The sequence below is a fragment of the Fringilla coelebs genome (assembly GCF_963513975.1).
Source record: "Fringilla coelebs genome assembly, chromosome: 2".
In the NCBI taxonomy this organism is placed as follows: Eukaryota; Metazoa; Chordata; class Aves; order Passeriformes; family Fringillidae; genus Fringilla; species Fringilla coelebs.
In genome coordinates, this window is record NC_140029.1 from 74560577 (window position 1) to 74578547 (window position 17971).

General features: G+C 35.4%; 1 protein-coding gene across 2 annotated transcripts in view; it reads right to left on the reverse strand.

The window, feature by feature from the left end:
- DDX10 (DEAD-box helicase 10) overlaps positions 1 to 17971 on the reverse strand; it is a 153587-nt gene that overhangs the window by 121847 nt on the left and 13769 nt on the right. For both annotated transcript variants that reach the window (XM_084226145.1, XM_084226144.1), the window contains exon 10: positions 5522 to 5623. In XM_084226145.1, the coding sequence (XP_084082271.1) occupies positions 5522 to 5623 (102 nt within the window). The remainder of the gene's footprint in view (positions 1 to 5521; positions 5624 to 17971) is intronic.

Sequence of the window (17971 nt, forward strand, 5' to 3'; positions counted from 1 at the left end):
AGCTAACTACAGCTACAGCACCGTGCAAGCTCACACCAGAATCACAAATAATGGGAGACCAAGTACTCTGACAAATCAGCTGGGTCAGAAGAAATTTGCTCCATAGCAAGAGAAAGTAAAAGCACTTGGAGTCACAGTTGTATCTAATCTCAACAACTCATCGAGATGGAGGAAAAAAAATCCTATCAAAAAGGCCATGTAAATACAGTGCTCATATTCAAAGGGGGCAAAAAGAAGTTAAACAATTAACTTTTCCTTGATACCAAAAAAACCTAATTTGTAAGGACCTAAAGAAAACAAGCAAACACACAACAGCTAACACAGCTTAGTCAGAAGCAAAATATGATTCATCAGTTGCTGATCCTCCATAGCAGCATTAGCAGGTTTTAAGAATGGGAAAGAAACAGTAGTTGTCATATTTGGTGTCAGGAAAGCATCTGGCAGTTGTACATTCTCATAAAATAGGGAAACATGGTTTATGTGAAATCTTTAAGTAATGAAAAAATGGCCTTGGAGCACTTCTCAAAGAGTAGCCAAGACTGCCAACTCCTCCCTGCTCCCACTGTCAAACTCAAAATGCTTATGAAGTTCCAACTTTCACCTGGACATGCTATTACTCATTCTTTTCTGTGACTTGATCATTGTAGGAATATGATTCATTATTCATAAGAGACTATGTGTCATTGAGGCTCCAAGCATAATAGACAACAATTCAAGACAAAATACAACCACATTTTGTAGACTGCATCCAAATTTTGAGTAATTTTATTTAAATTTGCAAGAAAAGGTTTTGAAAAAGACAAATACCCCAAAAACAACAAGAAGACACTTCACATTTAAAGGAATGGCTAGATAATGTGGTATAAATCTAAGCAATATCAACGAAGAACATAGTACCCCAGGCACATTTTGAGCTTATGTGTTTGTTAATGAATGAGCAAATTTGCAGCAGTGACTACCAAAAAAAGAGAAGCAGTAGCGAATTCTCTCTTCTCCAACACTGTATCATGACAGTCATCCACTGTCATCTTCCTCTCATGCTGAGATTCAAAAAATGAGAAAGCTGGCCACCGTTAAATTATATTTTGGCTTTAATGGGTTTGTATGTTATTTCTTTCTGAACAAATAAAACTCTTTACAAAAAATTGTATATATGTGACTATTAGGAGAAGCAAACCTAAAAGCTAAACACTGAAATTAGTTATCATATTTTATAAAATTGCCTAAATGGCTAAGAACCAATGAGCTAAAACCAACTGTGCAAAGGCTAGAAGGGGATTTTATAACATGGTCTGCCATTTTAAGTAGACTGGTTATTTCTTACTCTGTGATCACATATCTTACCTTTAAGGAGTAGTACAACTTTCTGAAGCTCCAGTTTTGCCTACCAGTTGCATAAATGGCTACACTTGACTGTGCCATGATGTAAACATGAACCCAGCTTGCCTGGCCTTATGTATTGATCAGACAGCAATCTCCAAATTTTCTGGCTGATACACATTTTGATTTCCTCTCATTTTCCCTGGTTTATATACTAGGATACAAGCACTGTTTTAACTAGGCATTCTCCTTCCCCCACTCTTCTCCAAAACAGAATTTTAGCAAAAAAGATCAACAACCACCTAAAAGACCCTGCTGCCCTGATGCAGCAGAACAGTTTCCAGATTTCCATCCAGCTTCCAAGCGGCACCAACAGGTTTTGCTCCGTGCTCTCAGTGTGGAATGTGGCTCTCTACATTACACTAGACAACCTGAAGGCTGGAGGGAGGGAGAAGGGCTGGCACACCTAAGGAAGGCTCACCCAGCAGATCACACAGAGGTGTAGAATCACACTGAATTGTGACACCACTCTTACAGTAACTATGGCAACTGGAAGGCAGTGAATTTTAACAGATCCCCTATATTGATACTACCAATGTGTGGGATACGCATCCAAATATTATCTACTGTGAGAAAGAAAAAAGAGGAAGGAAAAAAAAGGTGTTCTGTTGTTTTTATTGCTCTTTTCCTCAAAAAACACCCTTTTTTGCCATAAAATTAAAGAAAGTGATACTACATCATGGGTATCTATATACTTGCACTTCCTTTGGTAAAATTTTCTAGACACAAAATCTATTATGGCAACCCCTGAGGAAGCAGCTCTTATCTTCTTACCCAACAAAGCTGGATGCAATGAAGTAACCTCAAAATACTACCAAAAATAATTTAAGTTTAGAGCTTGCATGGAAAACTTGGAGATTACAGACTCCTTTAAAAACATACAAACCATTTAATACTTTCAGAGTACCTTTTTGCCATATTTAAATGCTCTAAGATATTGTATTTATTATTGCATATTTTGCGCTTTCTCTTGCTCTTTTTGAACAATGAAGAAGTTATGTACTGTTAAAAAGCACTACCTGTAAATTGGCAGTTTATGCTAATTAGAAGGGACTAGTTTACTGAAAACCTCTACTGGCAGCTTAGATATAAAATTGAAAATTAAGGAAAGAGCCTAAACCCCAGTCCTTTGACCAGGTATCAAGGAAAGTTCTTCCTTTCTCTACTTTCAAATTATGGAACTGTTTTAAAAGGTCTGTCTATATTAAATAAAACAACATCAAAAATCGTTTGCAAATCAAAAAATACAAAATAAGAAAAGTAACAGCATTCTTACGATCGCTGTACCAGACAACAGGTCAATAGGAACAGCCAAACAAACACTTGAATATACAACGTTTTAGAAACACAAGCTTTTGAAAAAAAGCTTTCAGAATGAATTTCAGAAACTTGAACTGTTAAACTCTGATGGCAGTGAGCAATGCTCATTATCTTCTAATTCCCAAGTTAGAATTCTTAAGAATCTATAATTAGGTGAATAAGCACAAACAATCGGAGAAGACTTCACCACAAGACCTGGAACATGATCCATGGGTTCATGCAACTTCTTAAACAATTTATAAACTGACAAAACACACTGAACTTGAATTAATTGGGATGCTGGCTGGAAGTAAACAGCATGAGAAAATCTGTAGTTAAAAACTTCTAGAATTAAATTGGTTTGCAATCCACAAGTAATTACGAGACTAACTTTTTAAGGGTTTTAGTTAGCCTTTTACAAGGACAATGCTACATCTTTTAAATCATAACACACTAGGCAGACAATTCTAAGTGAAAGCATTCCCCTTCATTATGATGCTATAAATTCTATTGAAGTTTATTTTGCAGACTGAAAAACTGGATCTTGGGGAAGGCTGTTAAAATATGTTATCAATTAAAATCCTTGACTTTTCTAATAATTATTCCAATTAAGAATATTTCTTAAATGTATTTATAATACGTATGTCCTAGTGGCCTTGGTACAAGAATGAATTTCTGGGGTATTTTTAAAAAAAAAAAAAAAAAAAAAAAAAGAAGCAGAGTTTTCCATCAAAGTAAAATCAAATTAACAACAATACGTTGAGAGATGAGCCATTAACGTCTCTCCAGAGACACACCTAACTTGGATTATAAATACAACGTGCATTTATTGGGGGTGAAATATTTGCCCTATTAAAACTGATTATCCCTGTACAAAAACATGGATTTCTATTTACACGGATAAATACAGCCTAAAGAGGTTTTTTTACCACTTCCTTTGATAAGCTGTTAAAATAATTAACACCCTTACTTACAAAGTTAAAAGCTTAGCTGACAAAGAAACTGGAAAGGAGAAATATTTATAATGTGCATGAGAGCTGACATTTATTTACTGAATATAAAAGAAAGATAAATTACTTCAATAACTTTTTCCATTTTAAGATGGAAAAAGGTGAGGCTTGGAAAGAGAATTTACTGCAGTGGTTATACAACAGATCCTTTTAAAGCACTATGACGCTTAAGGGAAAAGAAAATGCCGGACTTCAGTTCCTTTACTGATATTATCCACATTCAGATGGTGACGTTTTGTTTGGGTTGTTATTAAGTAGTTGTTGGACTGCATTCTAGTCCTTATTTCACTGTTTTAGCAAACATTGTTTATGTTTGAAATTCATCCACATCCTACATGGATATGTGTTTAACCAGAAAAGGTGGATTTATTTCACCACCTGCTGTGTACTCAGTTTGTTACACAGAAATAGCAGTTACAAGTACAGTTCAGAAGAGCCTTTGAAATAGCATACACTCTACCACTAAAATACTTTAAAAAAATAAAACTAAACCTTAAATCCAGAAAGTGCTATATGCATTGTTTCTGTTCTCTGAAGAAATATCAACCTGTAAATTTTGAGCAAACCTGAAGATTAGGCAATGAGGTATAAATAACCACCTAAGGTTTCATCCTAATTTGATTTCTTCTCAAAAACAATTGTTCTACATAGAAATTCAGTATAGTTAATTCCCTTCTCTGTTTAGATATTTGTATCTTCACATATAAACCACAGCTTTTCAAAGTAAACCAGGCCTAGCTTTGCTCATATCCACTCATACAGAAACTTACATTTTCTACTTTGCCATCCTTCTCTGATTTCTTTTGTGTCTGCTGTGCCATTTTTGGCATGGTGTGACCTGAACTTTTTAAGCGTTAAAAATGGAGTCAGGCTGATATCACATTTTCTGGCTTGTTTTCATTTCTTCTTCCATATTTCCTTCACATTTTCTTTTCTCTCTTAATTCAACATCAGACTAACAGGCTCAGAAAACAGCAAACCCCTTCCTACCTATAGCTGCTAAACAAGAAAGTATCATCCATTTTTTAGTGGTGGTCTTTTCTTCCAATATTTTTACAGTTAGGGTTTTTGTGTTTCCTACATATCTATTTTTCTGCATTTAACAGAAAATGGAAACATACTTTTTTTATTTTCATCTGGTATTGTTATATGCTTCTGCTACTCCTTCAAAGGCAGTTCTATTTGTACAGATAGCATAGCTCCTTACAGATTTCCCTTGGAACCCTCTTTTTAGTATGTAAAATGACCATCTTTTACTTCCTGTCCTTCAACTAACTGATTCAGAAAGGTCATGACAAGTTGGAGAAATAGTCCAGATAAGGGAAACAAAAATGATAACAGCAATAAAAACATACAGGGACAGATTAAAGAAATTGTAATTATTTAATCTGCAAAAGAGAAAGGCAGCATTATCATGTTCAATTACATAAAAAGAAGCTGCAGAGAGTAAGAGAATACATCACTTTCCATATATTCTTGGCACAAGACAAAAGAAATATTTCATTTAAATTACTTACAAGTCTTATCAGACACGTAAAAAAAAAAAGTTAATGGTAGTAACTGTTGAGTATGGATGAGGTCTCTTTGGGAAACTGTGAATATATTAATTGACATCTGATAAGAATGATTTGTGCAGCTCATCCTGCCTTTGGGAACAGCAATAAAATAGGTAACCTCTCAAGGTCTTTTCCTTCTACAACACTACCAAAACTATTTCTCTGATTTGTCCAGCTTCAGGCAATTAAAGCACTTTATCAAGATTGTCACAGACTCACCACACATTACTCTTGCAGAAAGAAGGTGGAATAACAGGCAGGCCATCAGCCACTTACTTGATTTCACTAATAGGTACTTTCCTCTGTGCCAGCTGTTCCACCATCCCTTTTTCTTCTGAAGGAAGCAATACCAACAAAGCTTCACCACCTTCTTTGTACCTGATCAAAAGGGGAAAAAAAAAATGAAATCTCAAGCAATCAAGAAAAAATTCATTTTTGCTGATGTTTTCAATAGCCAATGAGAATTTACATTTGATTCCTTATAAATAGTCCAAAGAAGAAACAAAACCTCTCACTTAACAAAGGGAAAAGAAGAGGCAAACCAGTTAAGTGACTTGGCAAAATCTGTACTTGAGCTGACTTTAAAACTATGCCTGGAGTTCTAAACATCTGGGGTTAGACATGGGTTCAGACCAGTGAATCTTTTCCTCTCTCAGTTTGAAGTAGTAGTGGCAAACAAACGGCACTTGATCAAAGTGTACTTTGACTACAGGACTAGAAAATCCAGCTACTTGCATTCAGCATTTGCCAAGAGGTAAGGTTTCAATAGGTAATCAAATAGCTAAGGTTTGATTATGAGAAGAAATCAAATAGATAAGGTTTAACACTTGGTAAAAACCGATTATCTTTGCATATCCTGCAAGTCAAAGACAGGGAAAGGTTACAAAAGGGTAAATGCCTTGGTCTCAAATAACAACCCCTTCTTACATGTTCAGTAAAGGCTAACAGGTCACAGTGACATCACAGAAAGAAAAGCACAAAAATAGGAGCTCTTTCATTTATAGAAGCAGTTTCCAGATGCAAAGGAAAAGATACATTCTTATGGGATCAGTCTGATTGTATCTAGCATTCACTCTTCAGTGCACTTACCAGCTGTATCAAATGTAGATGAGCTGGTAATTACTCAAGATACATGGTTAGCAAAGACATTAAAAAATCAGCTAATTTATGCTTAAAAGCATCTTCTTGAGCATTTTCTTTGTGCAAGAAAATATCAGTTCCTGCTTTTGGCACATTTACTGACTTCAGGACATTCATGTAGAAAAAAGCATTAGTAAGGAAACAACACAATGGGTTTAAGTTCTCCTGAAGAAGTGGGTAATGATGAGCTTGCAGGCACTAAGTCTGTATCTACTGTAGCACATACACTGTTTCCTTGTTTATATTTACAAATACTTCTAAAGAGTACAGATTGATAAGAAAATACTGCACAGTCCCTAATTACAAAAACAAAATTCTAACTGAATTTCAGAAATGTGCCAGAATTGGACAGAATTCAACTCATAAGCAACTGATGAGAGCAATGTGTAGGACAAAACAAAACAAGACTGGTAAGTTGCTCTGTAGAGCAGCTTTAAAATCCCTTCTTTAGGGAGGCCAGGGAGCACAGAAGGATGTTCTCAGGCACACCAAACATGAATCATACCATTAAAACTGATAAAAATCATTTCTAGTGGAATACAGGGAGCCCACATTTCTCCAAGTATAAACAGTTATCACTTGGCAAAAACAGTACTGCAGAATTGTTTGAAAACTATAAACACTATCTGTCACAGCATAGTAAGCAATGCAAGTAGAAACAAAATCTGCAGTTAAAACAGTCTGACAGCTTTTATTACAGCTTTCTGCTTTCATTTGATGAATTTGAAAAGCCACAACAAAATGCTCTTGGATGCCTGGGATTTTTTTTTTCTTCAATGCTATGTATGATGGGTTTGGATACCAACTTCTGAACATCATCTACAAGTGTCTAGTAAAGGTTTACATCATGAAATTTTAAGCTTTACATTCTAGATTTTGAAATTTTACATGGAAATAAAATTGATATAAGAGAAGAATCTCAGTTACATGCCAATATCATGTAAATTTACTGATTATACGTGGATTGATAAGAGTGCTTTGGTACTGTACAAAAACTATAATGATTTAAATCCATTTCATTAGTAGACCTACAATGTTCTCAATACAAAAAACATCAGCTTGTACAATCTTTCAAAAAAAGAGTTCTAAAGCAATATAAATGTTTGTCTTAATTTATTATCTTTACCAAGCCTGTTGTCCCAGCTGACCAAACATCCCATGGAATGTTTGCACCCTTTATACAATAACTAAGGTTGGGAAGAACTTGCTTACATGGACCAAGTGCACCTTTTACAGAAGTTCTATATATTTCAACCCAACTAAATTACAAATTCTATACCTGCAAGATGGGTGCCTGTTGGACACTGCCACTACCTGAACAAGCAATGAAATCCTGGAAAGCCACTGAACCTTAGAAGACTTTGCATTTTATTTTAAAAACCGATGATCATACTAGCAAGACAGCCAATTACTCATCAAAAGAACCTGAGCTCTCAGAGCACTGTTGGAAAGAAGGAGGAAAATATTCTCTTGATCTATCAGACAGGAAGACAGAGATAATATTGCTGCCAATACCAGTCTCACCAATTTAGAGTACAGAATAACACAGTTCTGCTTTTCTCTCCAAAGCAGATGATATGAAACGATAGGACTCCAACAAGACCTACGTGAATGATCTGGTATCTGCAAAAAATGTCTGTTAAATCTCTTAACAATCTTTGTAATTTCTCAAGAAAAGTCTTGATTGCACTTATAAACATACAAATGATGTTTTCAGATTCCTTAAAGTTAGCCATAAGCATGGATTCATGTAGTTTTGTTGCTTGTGGTATTTCTTATCCCAGAGTGCCTGACTTGGCATTATTAAATTGTTTCTTTATCATATCTCTTTATATCTCTTTTATTCAGTGTGCAAAACACTGTGAAAGGCCAGTGTCAAAGAAATTAAGAAGAAATACTCAAAGGGCGGTGAGTGCAGATTATCATCTCTACAAGCCACAAAACCAAAATCTGCAATGATACAGTACAGGAAAAACCATTCTGTGCTTGTTTTGTTTTTATAGCTTTCCAGCTGTATCCAAGAGGCAACTCTGAAACAGGATGCAAGATCAAATAAACCTTCACTCTGACCCTTAAAAATTGATTTTGTGTTATTAGTGCTAAACTCTTTGTATGCTGAGTCAGTGATTGCTTCATAAAGTACAAATCCAGAAGGCACATTCCATAAGTAATTCACCAAAAAAGCCAAGCATCACATCTGGTATTTATGGACACCAACTATTTCAATGTTTACATTAAGTCTTTGAAAGCCTTAATGTAGACAAAGTAGCACCACAGCTAAGTAAAGAAACAACCACATGAAAATGTAGATATCGAAAAGAGAGGCTTTCAATCACCTCTACTTTCTCATCTTTTGCCACCTATTAAGGAGAAATAAAAGCAACATAGAAATATTTCTCAGAGCTAAGTCTTCAGAAATTCCAAAGCACTGAAAGACATCTAGTAACTACCAGATGCAGTGCAATCCCTTCCCATGTTTTGGAAACATTCTCTTTTAAATGCCAATAGTTCAAAAATATTTGACTTTAAGGAGGAACAGTCTTTGCCTGTTTTATACCATAATCGTGACTTAATTCAAGCAAACAGTTAATAACAACACTGTTCTTCAGAGCTAAACACAAAAATGAAAACATCATAGAATTCATAAAGCTAAAAACCAAAGGATCTTGAATACCCTCTGGGAAGGTCTGTATCTATTCAGCAGACATTCAGTTAAAGAAAGCAAAACACAGCCTATAAAAAAGGAGGTTTAGTTGGGCAGAGTATTATCTTATTTCTCAGAAAAAAACCCAACCTCATGAAGTGCTAATCAGAAAAATATTGTGTTAAAGATCATCTCAAGAAGAGAAGCTTCAGTGGAAAATTTAACTTTTCCAAAGTGTTCCGTCTGCATATTTCATACTGAAAGCTTCCATACTGGCAAACTTAGGAAAGGACAAGCTACTAAAAACTGGCATAAACAGTGACAAGAACACTTAGACCTGCTCAAAATTTGTTTCCATTACAATGCCTAAAATACAGGAGAAAAAACCATCCCTTACTATCCTACAGGAATAAAGTTCTCCACTAAAGCAAATAAAGGAACATCTCTGTAACTATTTTCAGCAAACAAATAAAATGCTTAAACCCTTACAGATGATAAAGCAATGAAGAAACAACGTTGGTTACTGTAGTTCTTCAGCACAAGGACTATCCCTGCAGATGAGACAATATTAGAAGTTTTCCCTATTCTCACCGACTGCAGCCTTCAAGTTGTCCATCATCACCAAAATCAAACATCTGTCCTAAAATGCTAATTTACTCTGGTGATTTATGATCCAATAAGTATGCACTTTGACTCTGCCAAAGAAAAGTAAATTAAAAACCTGAAAGTAATCAAACTTTCTTGGACTGTGTAATAATTGATGATATCCTGTCATCTCTTCAAGGTGATTGAGAAAACAGAGAAGGGAGAATCTTTGCACTATGATCTTAACAGTCTCTAAGGGTATATGATTTATTCCAAGCCCATGGAAAATTGCATCTTATTTGAAGAAAGTCTTTGGGGGGGGGAAAAAATCACTTCTAGTTCATATCTGCTTTTTCTAGAGTCTACTGACTTCAATATGTTTGAAAAAGGCAAACAACTTCTCTGCAACTCAATCACGACTTGCAAGCAGGAAGCTGTGAAAATCATCATTAGTGCTATAAAGCAAAGGGTTATATTTACAGTGACTGCAGATGAGAAAAAGAAAGATGCCTACAAAGAAGAGCAAGTGCCAAAGGCAGACAAAAAGGAAGTGGGATAAATTACTTACAACAATGTGGTAGTGGCTAATTACCAGTAGAGAAAAATGGTTTTAAAATGTTCACAACACCATTTCCTTAGCAAAGAAACAGAAAGCGTTGCCAAATAGCTTCACTTGATTAAAAAAAAAAAAAACCAAACACTAAAATTAAGAGGATAGTTTATACACCATGACAGAATCTAACTTAAACTTCTAAAAACCACCCTGAGCCAACAGCCGGTATCAAACATGAAGAAACAGAATGGCAATAGTCCAGTGAAGACAGGATGAGGAAAAAATGGTTTTCATGCAGGACAAATAAGACACTCAACTGTTACCTAATTTTAACCTGTATTAACCCATCCTTGATCAGATCCAGTCAACAGCTGCATATGCCCCTAGGCAATACCATTAAAGCAAACATTACCATTATCACAAAGGCAATAAATGAAAGCATACTGATTGTTAATCAATTCCACCTGGCCAAGCAGCTAAACTTGAGCTCGTTGTATCCACATTCAGAGTACTTCTACATCCTTGACGTGACCATTGTAACATACGGTTCGGTCAAATGCACCACATTTTGTCAGTGACACATGAGTTGTGGTTGTAACAGAATAAAACAGGAATGGGAACCATCTCATGATGGTCATCAGGCACCAGTGTTCTGCTGGAAAAGCAAATATCCACTAGGAAAAAAGTTATGGAAAGGGAGCTATAAGGATAAGGTGCATAGATTTGCAGACATTATAGGAAATGTTATACAGGTTGTCTCGAACAGATGTATTACAACATGTTTCCCTAACGTTTGTATTTCAGAAGACATAAGTTGATGCCAAATTTCCACAGTAAAAGGCAGTATTTCTGCTTTGCTTGGCAAGAAAAAATCATCTATTTTAAAAACTGGCAAAGGAGAAAACAGAGGGTGAGATAGTCATAAAATTTCGGGGAGGAGGGTTACAGATATAAAGATACTTGCATAACAGTTTCCTGAATTGGAGTATTTCCCCATTATAGAAAATGAAATATACAGGAAATTATAACGTCTTTGAAGATATTTACCACACATGAACATGCAGGAAAAATAAGTATAATTTTTTTACACTTTGGATGTCACACATTTACCACCATACTCAAAAACAAGTTTTTTGTGGTTTTTTTTTTTAAATCTGTAACTTGAATTTACCAGGACTTTATCAGGTTGACTAGGTTAAAGATCTAATTTTAGCCTAACTGGGCCAGCATGGATAGCACCAACATAAGCTGTCATCTTATCTGTCAAAAGACATAAAAAGAAGTAAGGTATCATTGCAAAGCTTGTGAGCTTAAATCAAAGCCCATTTCCTAAAGTATCACATTCCAAGCCAACAAGCCACCTTGGGATACCTTTAGCATTGCAGAAACTCTCCACAGTAAAAGGAAAGGAAATTGGGCACTAGGGACGCCAGATCAACTGTCTCATTCTCACCCAGATCAAATCTGCTAGAGATTTACCAGAGGCGAGTAAGAGACTGCTCTCTTCAAAATGCCAAAGACAATAAGTTAAGCATTTGGAAGAGCATCAAAACCAATCCAAATAAATGTGCCTGATTTTGCATGTGCATGATGATACACTCTAATTATATATTTTCACTCTTCTTCTAATGGACCCTTTGTTTATCATACGTACTTGAAAAACTATAAATACAAAACTATTGAATAATTACTTCCACAGTGAAGCCAAGTTACTCACTATGTGAGGCAATCATTTACTCACTACACACCATTCACACCCTTCTCAGAAGAGAAATAATCTGGACAACTTGATTTTGAAAAAATAATGCCCTTTAAATCTTTGCATATCATTTTAGTCTCAATAAAGAATCAAGAACAAGACGATCTCATCGTGCAGAAAAACTGGTGAGCAAAATACAAAAAGCAGCACAGACTCCTGTTTCTCTAGCAAAGATTTGCCCCTGAAAAGACTGAAAGAAACAGCAGTGAATTATTAGCTAATAACCTAACAATCATGCTTAATATAAGATGGATTAGGAAAAAAGAGTGAGTCAAGTTCTACTATTTCTAGTATGTAATTTATATTTCACTTTGAAACTGTTTTCAATTTTTTTTAAAACAACTACAGAAGTGAAGGAAAAAGCATTCAATTGATGCAGGCATTTGTTTGTGTTACATTGTTCCATTATACAAAAAAGTGCTAGACATCTATAAAAATATATTCAAAATATGTCAGAATGGTTAGTTTTATTCTGAGCAGATCTGTTTCAATCTGATACACATAACAAATAAATATGTTCACCCACATACTATCCTTTAACAAAGAGAAACTAAAATCCTAATCTAGCTCCAAGGGCTTCTACAGCAATACAATAATTCATTGTTTTAAACAATATTTCGTTTTAAAACTCAACCATTAAATTTGACTATATAAGCTACTATTTCTAAACATATTTCTTAAACAAAGTAACAGTTTTAGGTCTCCAATACCAGGCTCAATTCAGGCAAAACTTTCCAATCATAATACCTTCTGGGCCTTGTGACATAATGAGGACTGGTGAAATCTAAGCTTCAAACCAAGAAAACAGTATTTTTCCAGGCAGGAATAGGAAGAGTTTTATCTGCCATTTATTATAACTTCTACACTGCCAGGTTTCTTTCATAATATGGATTTGCTGGTTTTTTTAAATGACAAATGAGCACAAAAAATAAATGCATACTGGAATTTCTATCCCATCTACATGATCAATGGCCTCTTTCTGTAATATGCTTTTCTGCTTAAAACAACAAATCTTTAATAAGAGATCTGTGCGCACTGCAATCTGAAACTGTGCTGTACCATCTACAGCAAGTCCTACCAAAGCAGCCCAATAAAAGTTACAGGAGACCAGAAAGTGTCTTGACTATTCACAGCTGCCCCAGTGCAGCAGACAGTGTTCACTGCTAAGTCCTCAATTCACCCAGGAAAAGAAGCTTCTTCCCATGGGCTGTGAACACTCTGAATCCCACAGAGCATTTAAACAACAAAATGTGAACTGTCTTCCTTTTTTCATTTTGCTTTAGATCACTTATATTCTCCACTGAATAGACCATAGTTTAGTATCCCTGAAAAATTATCAGTAAATTCTGCTATGAAGTCAGAGATCAATTGATTGAGTTTATATGTTTTTTTTCCACTGACCATTCAATATCCTTTTTCTGTCTGGAAAGTAGCCACCTACTGGCAAGTTTGGAGAACCATCTGGGTTCTACTCTCACCACAGAACCACAGTCCCCTCCATTCAGTCATACTGGGTGAGTGTCCCTGCTTGCCAGTCTTGGTCACAAGAAATAATCAATGAGAATCATTATTGGTTCTTGTGACTCACCAATCTTATCAAGTTAGTCTTAGAATAAACTGATTTCAAAAGGCCTTGGGAGGTTGTTGACTCCTCCAGCCTACACTGGAAGCAATCCATTACACACAGCAGCTGTGTCCACTCTGCTGAGTTAAAATACATGTGCTTATTTATTTTGTTGTTCCAGCTAACAGCATAGCTTCATGTCAGCAGGTAATAACCTTGTCCACTTAATCGTTCAGTGCACAGGAACACTCCTACCATTCCATTAGGAAGCAAATTCTAGCAGATAACACAGTGCCAGTCAGTACAAATGCAGCATCAGAGGCCACTGTCAAGAATGTAGCTAGGATACAGTGTTTAATTTTAGAGAATTTAATAAAGTGAATTCCAAGTTAAATGTGGTGTCAACAATATCTTGTGACCCCCACTGGAAGTTATTTTTACTTAAGTTAGGATGATGACTTGACTGCAATGTGAGAGGGTCTTAAAACAGCATTTTTAAACAACATTCAAAGTGCTTCAGTGGGTCTTAAAATAAAAATAGAAAAAGAATCAAAACAAGGAGTTGTCATCTTGGTTGTCCAGATTATTCAGGACCCAAGACACATATCCCTGAAATATTTTTCCCAATTAAAAAGAAATAAAAATCAAGCCTGCACCATTGAAAAAGATACTATTAAGTCACTTCCATTTTTAAATGCTTTATTGTCAGATTACTCTTAAGGTTTATTAGGCTCACTTTCACACATATAATGTGCAATTACCTAAGGAGAGCCCCAATAAGCATTAATGAGCTTCAAAGCTTATAACTGCATGACAGAGTAAGATCATTCTATCCCTTGCCCCTTTCACATGTCCATAATTTGACAAGTGTGTGTGTTCTCCAGTACTCACAAAGCACCAAAATACACATTCTTCTTAAGAGGCTTTGTTCATACCTCTTTCAGTCTAATCATCATACCACAAAAATGGCAGGTAACAGAGTATTCTGCGTTGGGAATATGGAGCTTAATTACTCCATTTGTTTTCAGAAATATAATTTACTAAAAGAAAAGAAGCATGCCTGTATGTACACTGTTTGTTGACAACAACAGAATTACAATTACTTTCCTAAGTCAGTGCAAGCACCTAAGAAAGCTAACCAACTAGGCTGGATTAAATACCATCAGAAGTCTGAACCAGTGAGACCTAAATCATATATAGCTCCAGACATATCACAGATAAAAACTGCAGAACAAAAATACTTATTCTGTTTAACATTCCAGTGTCAATGCCTTTTAAAAAAGGCTCATGACATGAAAATCACTTAATTCAAGCAGCAGTTTTTAATAGTTGCTTCTGAAGAAAAAAAAAAAAAAATTTTAAGTGGAGAGATGAATGCAATGCCAGGAAAGAAAGAAATTAATTACTGAGACTGGCCAGGATAGATATAGGTACATCCAAACTTGAAGGTAGTTACACATTAACAAAAAGATAAAATAAATGTTTTGGGGTCTTGTCTCACCAATGCAATCATGACTGGAAGACAAATATCCCTATAGATTTTTTTCATGCCATACAGCTTAGACATTATGTTTGGAAAAACAGCTGGAGAAAAAATTGAGCATCAGGGTGCTTCAAAAATTATTATTATCTTCTGCTGTCCCCTAGTGGCACCATAACTTCTTTCACAAAATTCATCAAAGAATACTTTCAACTGCAGGCTTCATGGGTTACAGAATAGAAGGCATCAACAGAAATTAAATGCCAGAAGAAATTAGTTTTGCAGGCAATCACTACAAGCAGCTTTTATTTAGAGTTTTTGAAACTAAATCCCACAGGAAACACTGTAATCTAGTGTTTTAAACCACTGACTTTTCTAAGAAATTGTGTGGCAAAAATAACACTAAAAGTATTTATTGGACTGCCCATGATATTGTCAGTATTTTAGAAAGTCTGTCAGCGAACTATTTAAGACTTTGAAAGCAACTGGAAGAAACAGCTTCTAGTCACTCTAATTATAGCATACCTTTCAAGTTTATTAAAAAAAAAACCCACTCAATATATGTTAGTTCTACTATAAGGCAAAAGCATTACTGGACTTCATCCAGATTTTCTTGATCTTACTTAACCATAAATCAAAAACGCCGGAATTGCAATTTATGTTCTTCACCGGGGTAAAATGCAAATGAAATGTTTCTTAGGGAACACAATGGCCTTATCCACTTAAAAATAAACTGCTACCTCTTGTCTTATATCAAGCTTTGCAAAAATTTAAGACGTATGTGGGAACACATCCATGATTGTTAGTCAAAGGTTTTCCATCCCCTTCCTCAACGTATTTTCTCTCCTTTCATATTTACTTTCATATCACAAAATAATTTGACTTCAAAAGTAAACAGTATTTGGCATCCCAGTTTTAATTACAGTTTAACACAGCCCCTTAATTAGATGAGATATTTAATTTAGCTTTCATTCTATGCAATTATATTCTCATAACCCGTGAAAATTTGTAATTATCTGTAACCTCATTAATGAGGACTACTAAATTGCAGTTCAGTTCATTTTTATCAAGTTTCTAGAAGAAACACAAGCTTCTTATATGAACTGTAGCTATTGAAAACAAATGAAGCTTCCCACTCAACACTCAGATTTCAATGAGAAGTACATTCTCAATTACCCACATCAAAAACTGCATTAGCATATTTACTTATTGCACAGTATTTACTTAAAATTATTAGACATCTCCCTTGTTTTATTTTCAAAGATTTATTTCATGCTATTAAGCTTCCTAAACAAATTTCCTTCCAGGACTGTTTTACCTTAAGGATGGAGACAGCCTGTATGTTTCTTCAAAATTAATGCCCAGTATAGGCAGAACCTGCTGATCCTTGTATGAGATTAGGAAACAGAAAATACCCACAAAGCTTTTCCTACAGAAAAGCTTTTTTTTCCCACTATCAGTCAACACCCTCCAGCTCACACAACTTGCTCAGATGTACTCCCAATTTCCCTAAGGTCTCCCTACTGAAAAACTGACATAGAAGGAAATGTAATCTACATCCCAGTAAGGCATCCAGCACAGCCCACAGTCCCTGAGACAGACACCCTGCCCCAATTTTCTGTCTAAATCTGTCCCTCAAGCAATCACAGAAGGCTGTACTTAAGAGGCCACTGAAGACAGACCCTTAAGGTTGTCAGGCTAAAGTCCTCTCAGAAGAAATTTGAACAAAAGCATTATGACAAAGAGGAGTTGTTTGACTTTGCACCTCTTTAGAGCTGTTTCCCCATGCTGAGCTTAGTTAAAATTGCTCTTCTCAGCTCCTAATGAGAATAGGGAAATGGCCTGAGGATTACAACTCCAGGAAGGTGCTTTAACTGAGGGACCGTGGCTCAGAAAGAGCTCAACCAGTATCCTAAACCCTGCCAATTAAACAGTGCCAAATACATTGTTTTCCTTCCATGATGACAGTATGCCATAAAGACAAAATTACAAGCCTTCTGTGGAAGCCACACAGGATTAAAAAAAAAAGAAAGAGAAAAAAGAAAATTTAACTGAACTCTAAGCAAGCCTATATGCTTTTCTCTCGATTGGTATGCATAAGATTACATCTAAATTTTAAATTAGCAAAATAGCTACGTGTTTTATCTAATTATATACAACACTCACTGACTTTGTTCACTGACAGGTTTTTTTTCAAAGTCATTTAAAAATTTATCATTCACTTCTTCCATAGAAGATCAGAAAACTGAGAGCAGGGAGACAGAATGGGGCAGAAGTGTTACCAATTACAGTGAAAACATGGCTAAAACATCTACGTTTTGAATGAGTGCTGGAAGTGCATTCACATGGTACAGTCACCAAAATTTACAGCCTTCTGATCCAGGAATACAGACCTCAAATTCTTAAGAGTGTTGAAATCCTATCCTAAGCAACTGCTCTGTCATTAGGTTTGAAAACTGCCTATATTGCAAGCTCTACTACAAACAAATTAAATTAGAGACAAGATATAATGCTAGGCCTTGCATTTCATCCTTCAGATAATTGCATGAGGTTTTTGATCTCCTGAATTATATGCAGTAACAGCTTCTGTTTCACTTAAAAATCTACTTCAGAGATGAAGGACCTGGTTTAGGTCCTTCATCCTAAAGATGAAGGATGAAGGATACTGTATCTCAGTAACTCCCTTCCATCATAAAGGCTTAGCCACAAATATTTTAACTAAAGCTAGGCCTAAATACATAATTCCACAAAAGACTTAGAAAATTAAAAATTTAACCCGTAATTAACATTTCATTCCTTCCTCCCAAATTAAAACAAGGAAGAAATAGTTCCATTCTTTTGAAGAGTCTTTACAAAGAAATTGGATCCACAGTCTAAAACATTATTTATCTGTAAATGTCAGTAGCAAAACAAGCTTTTCCATTTACACACACACTCAACTCATCCTTTGAGGTAATCTTGCCAAGGGAAAAAGGTTTTCTATTTCCTCTATTAATTGTCC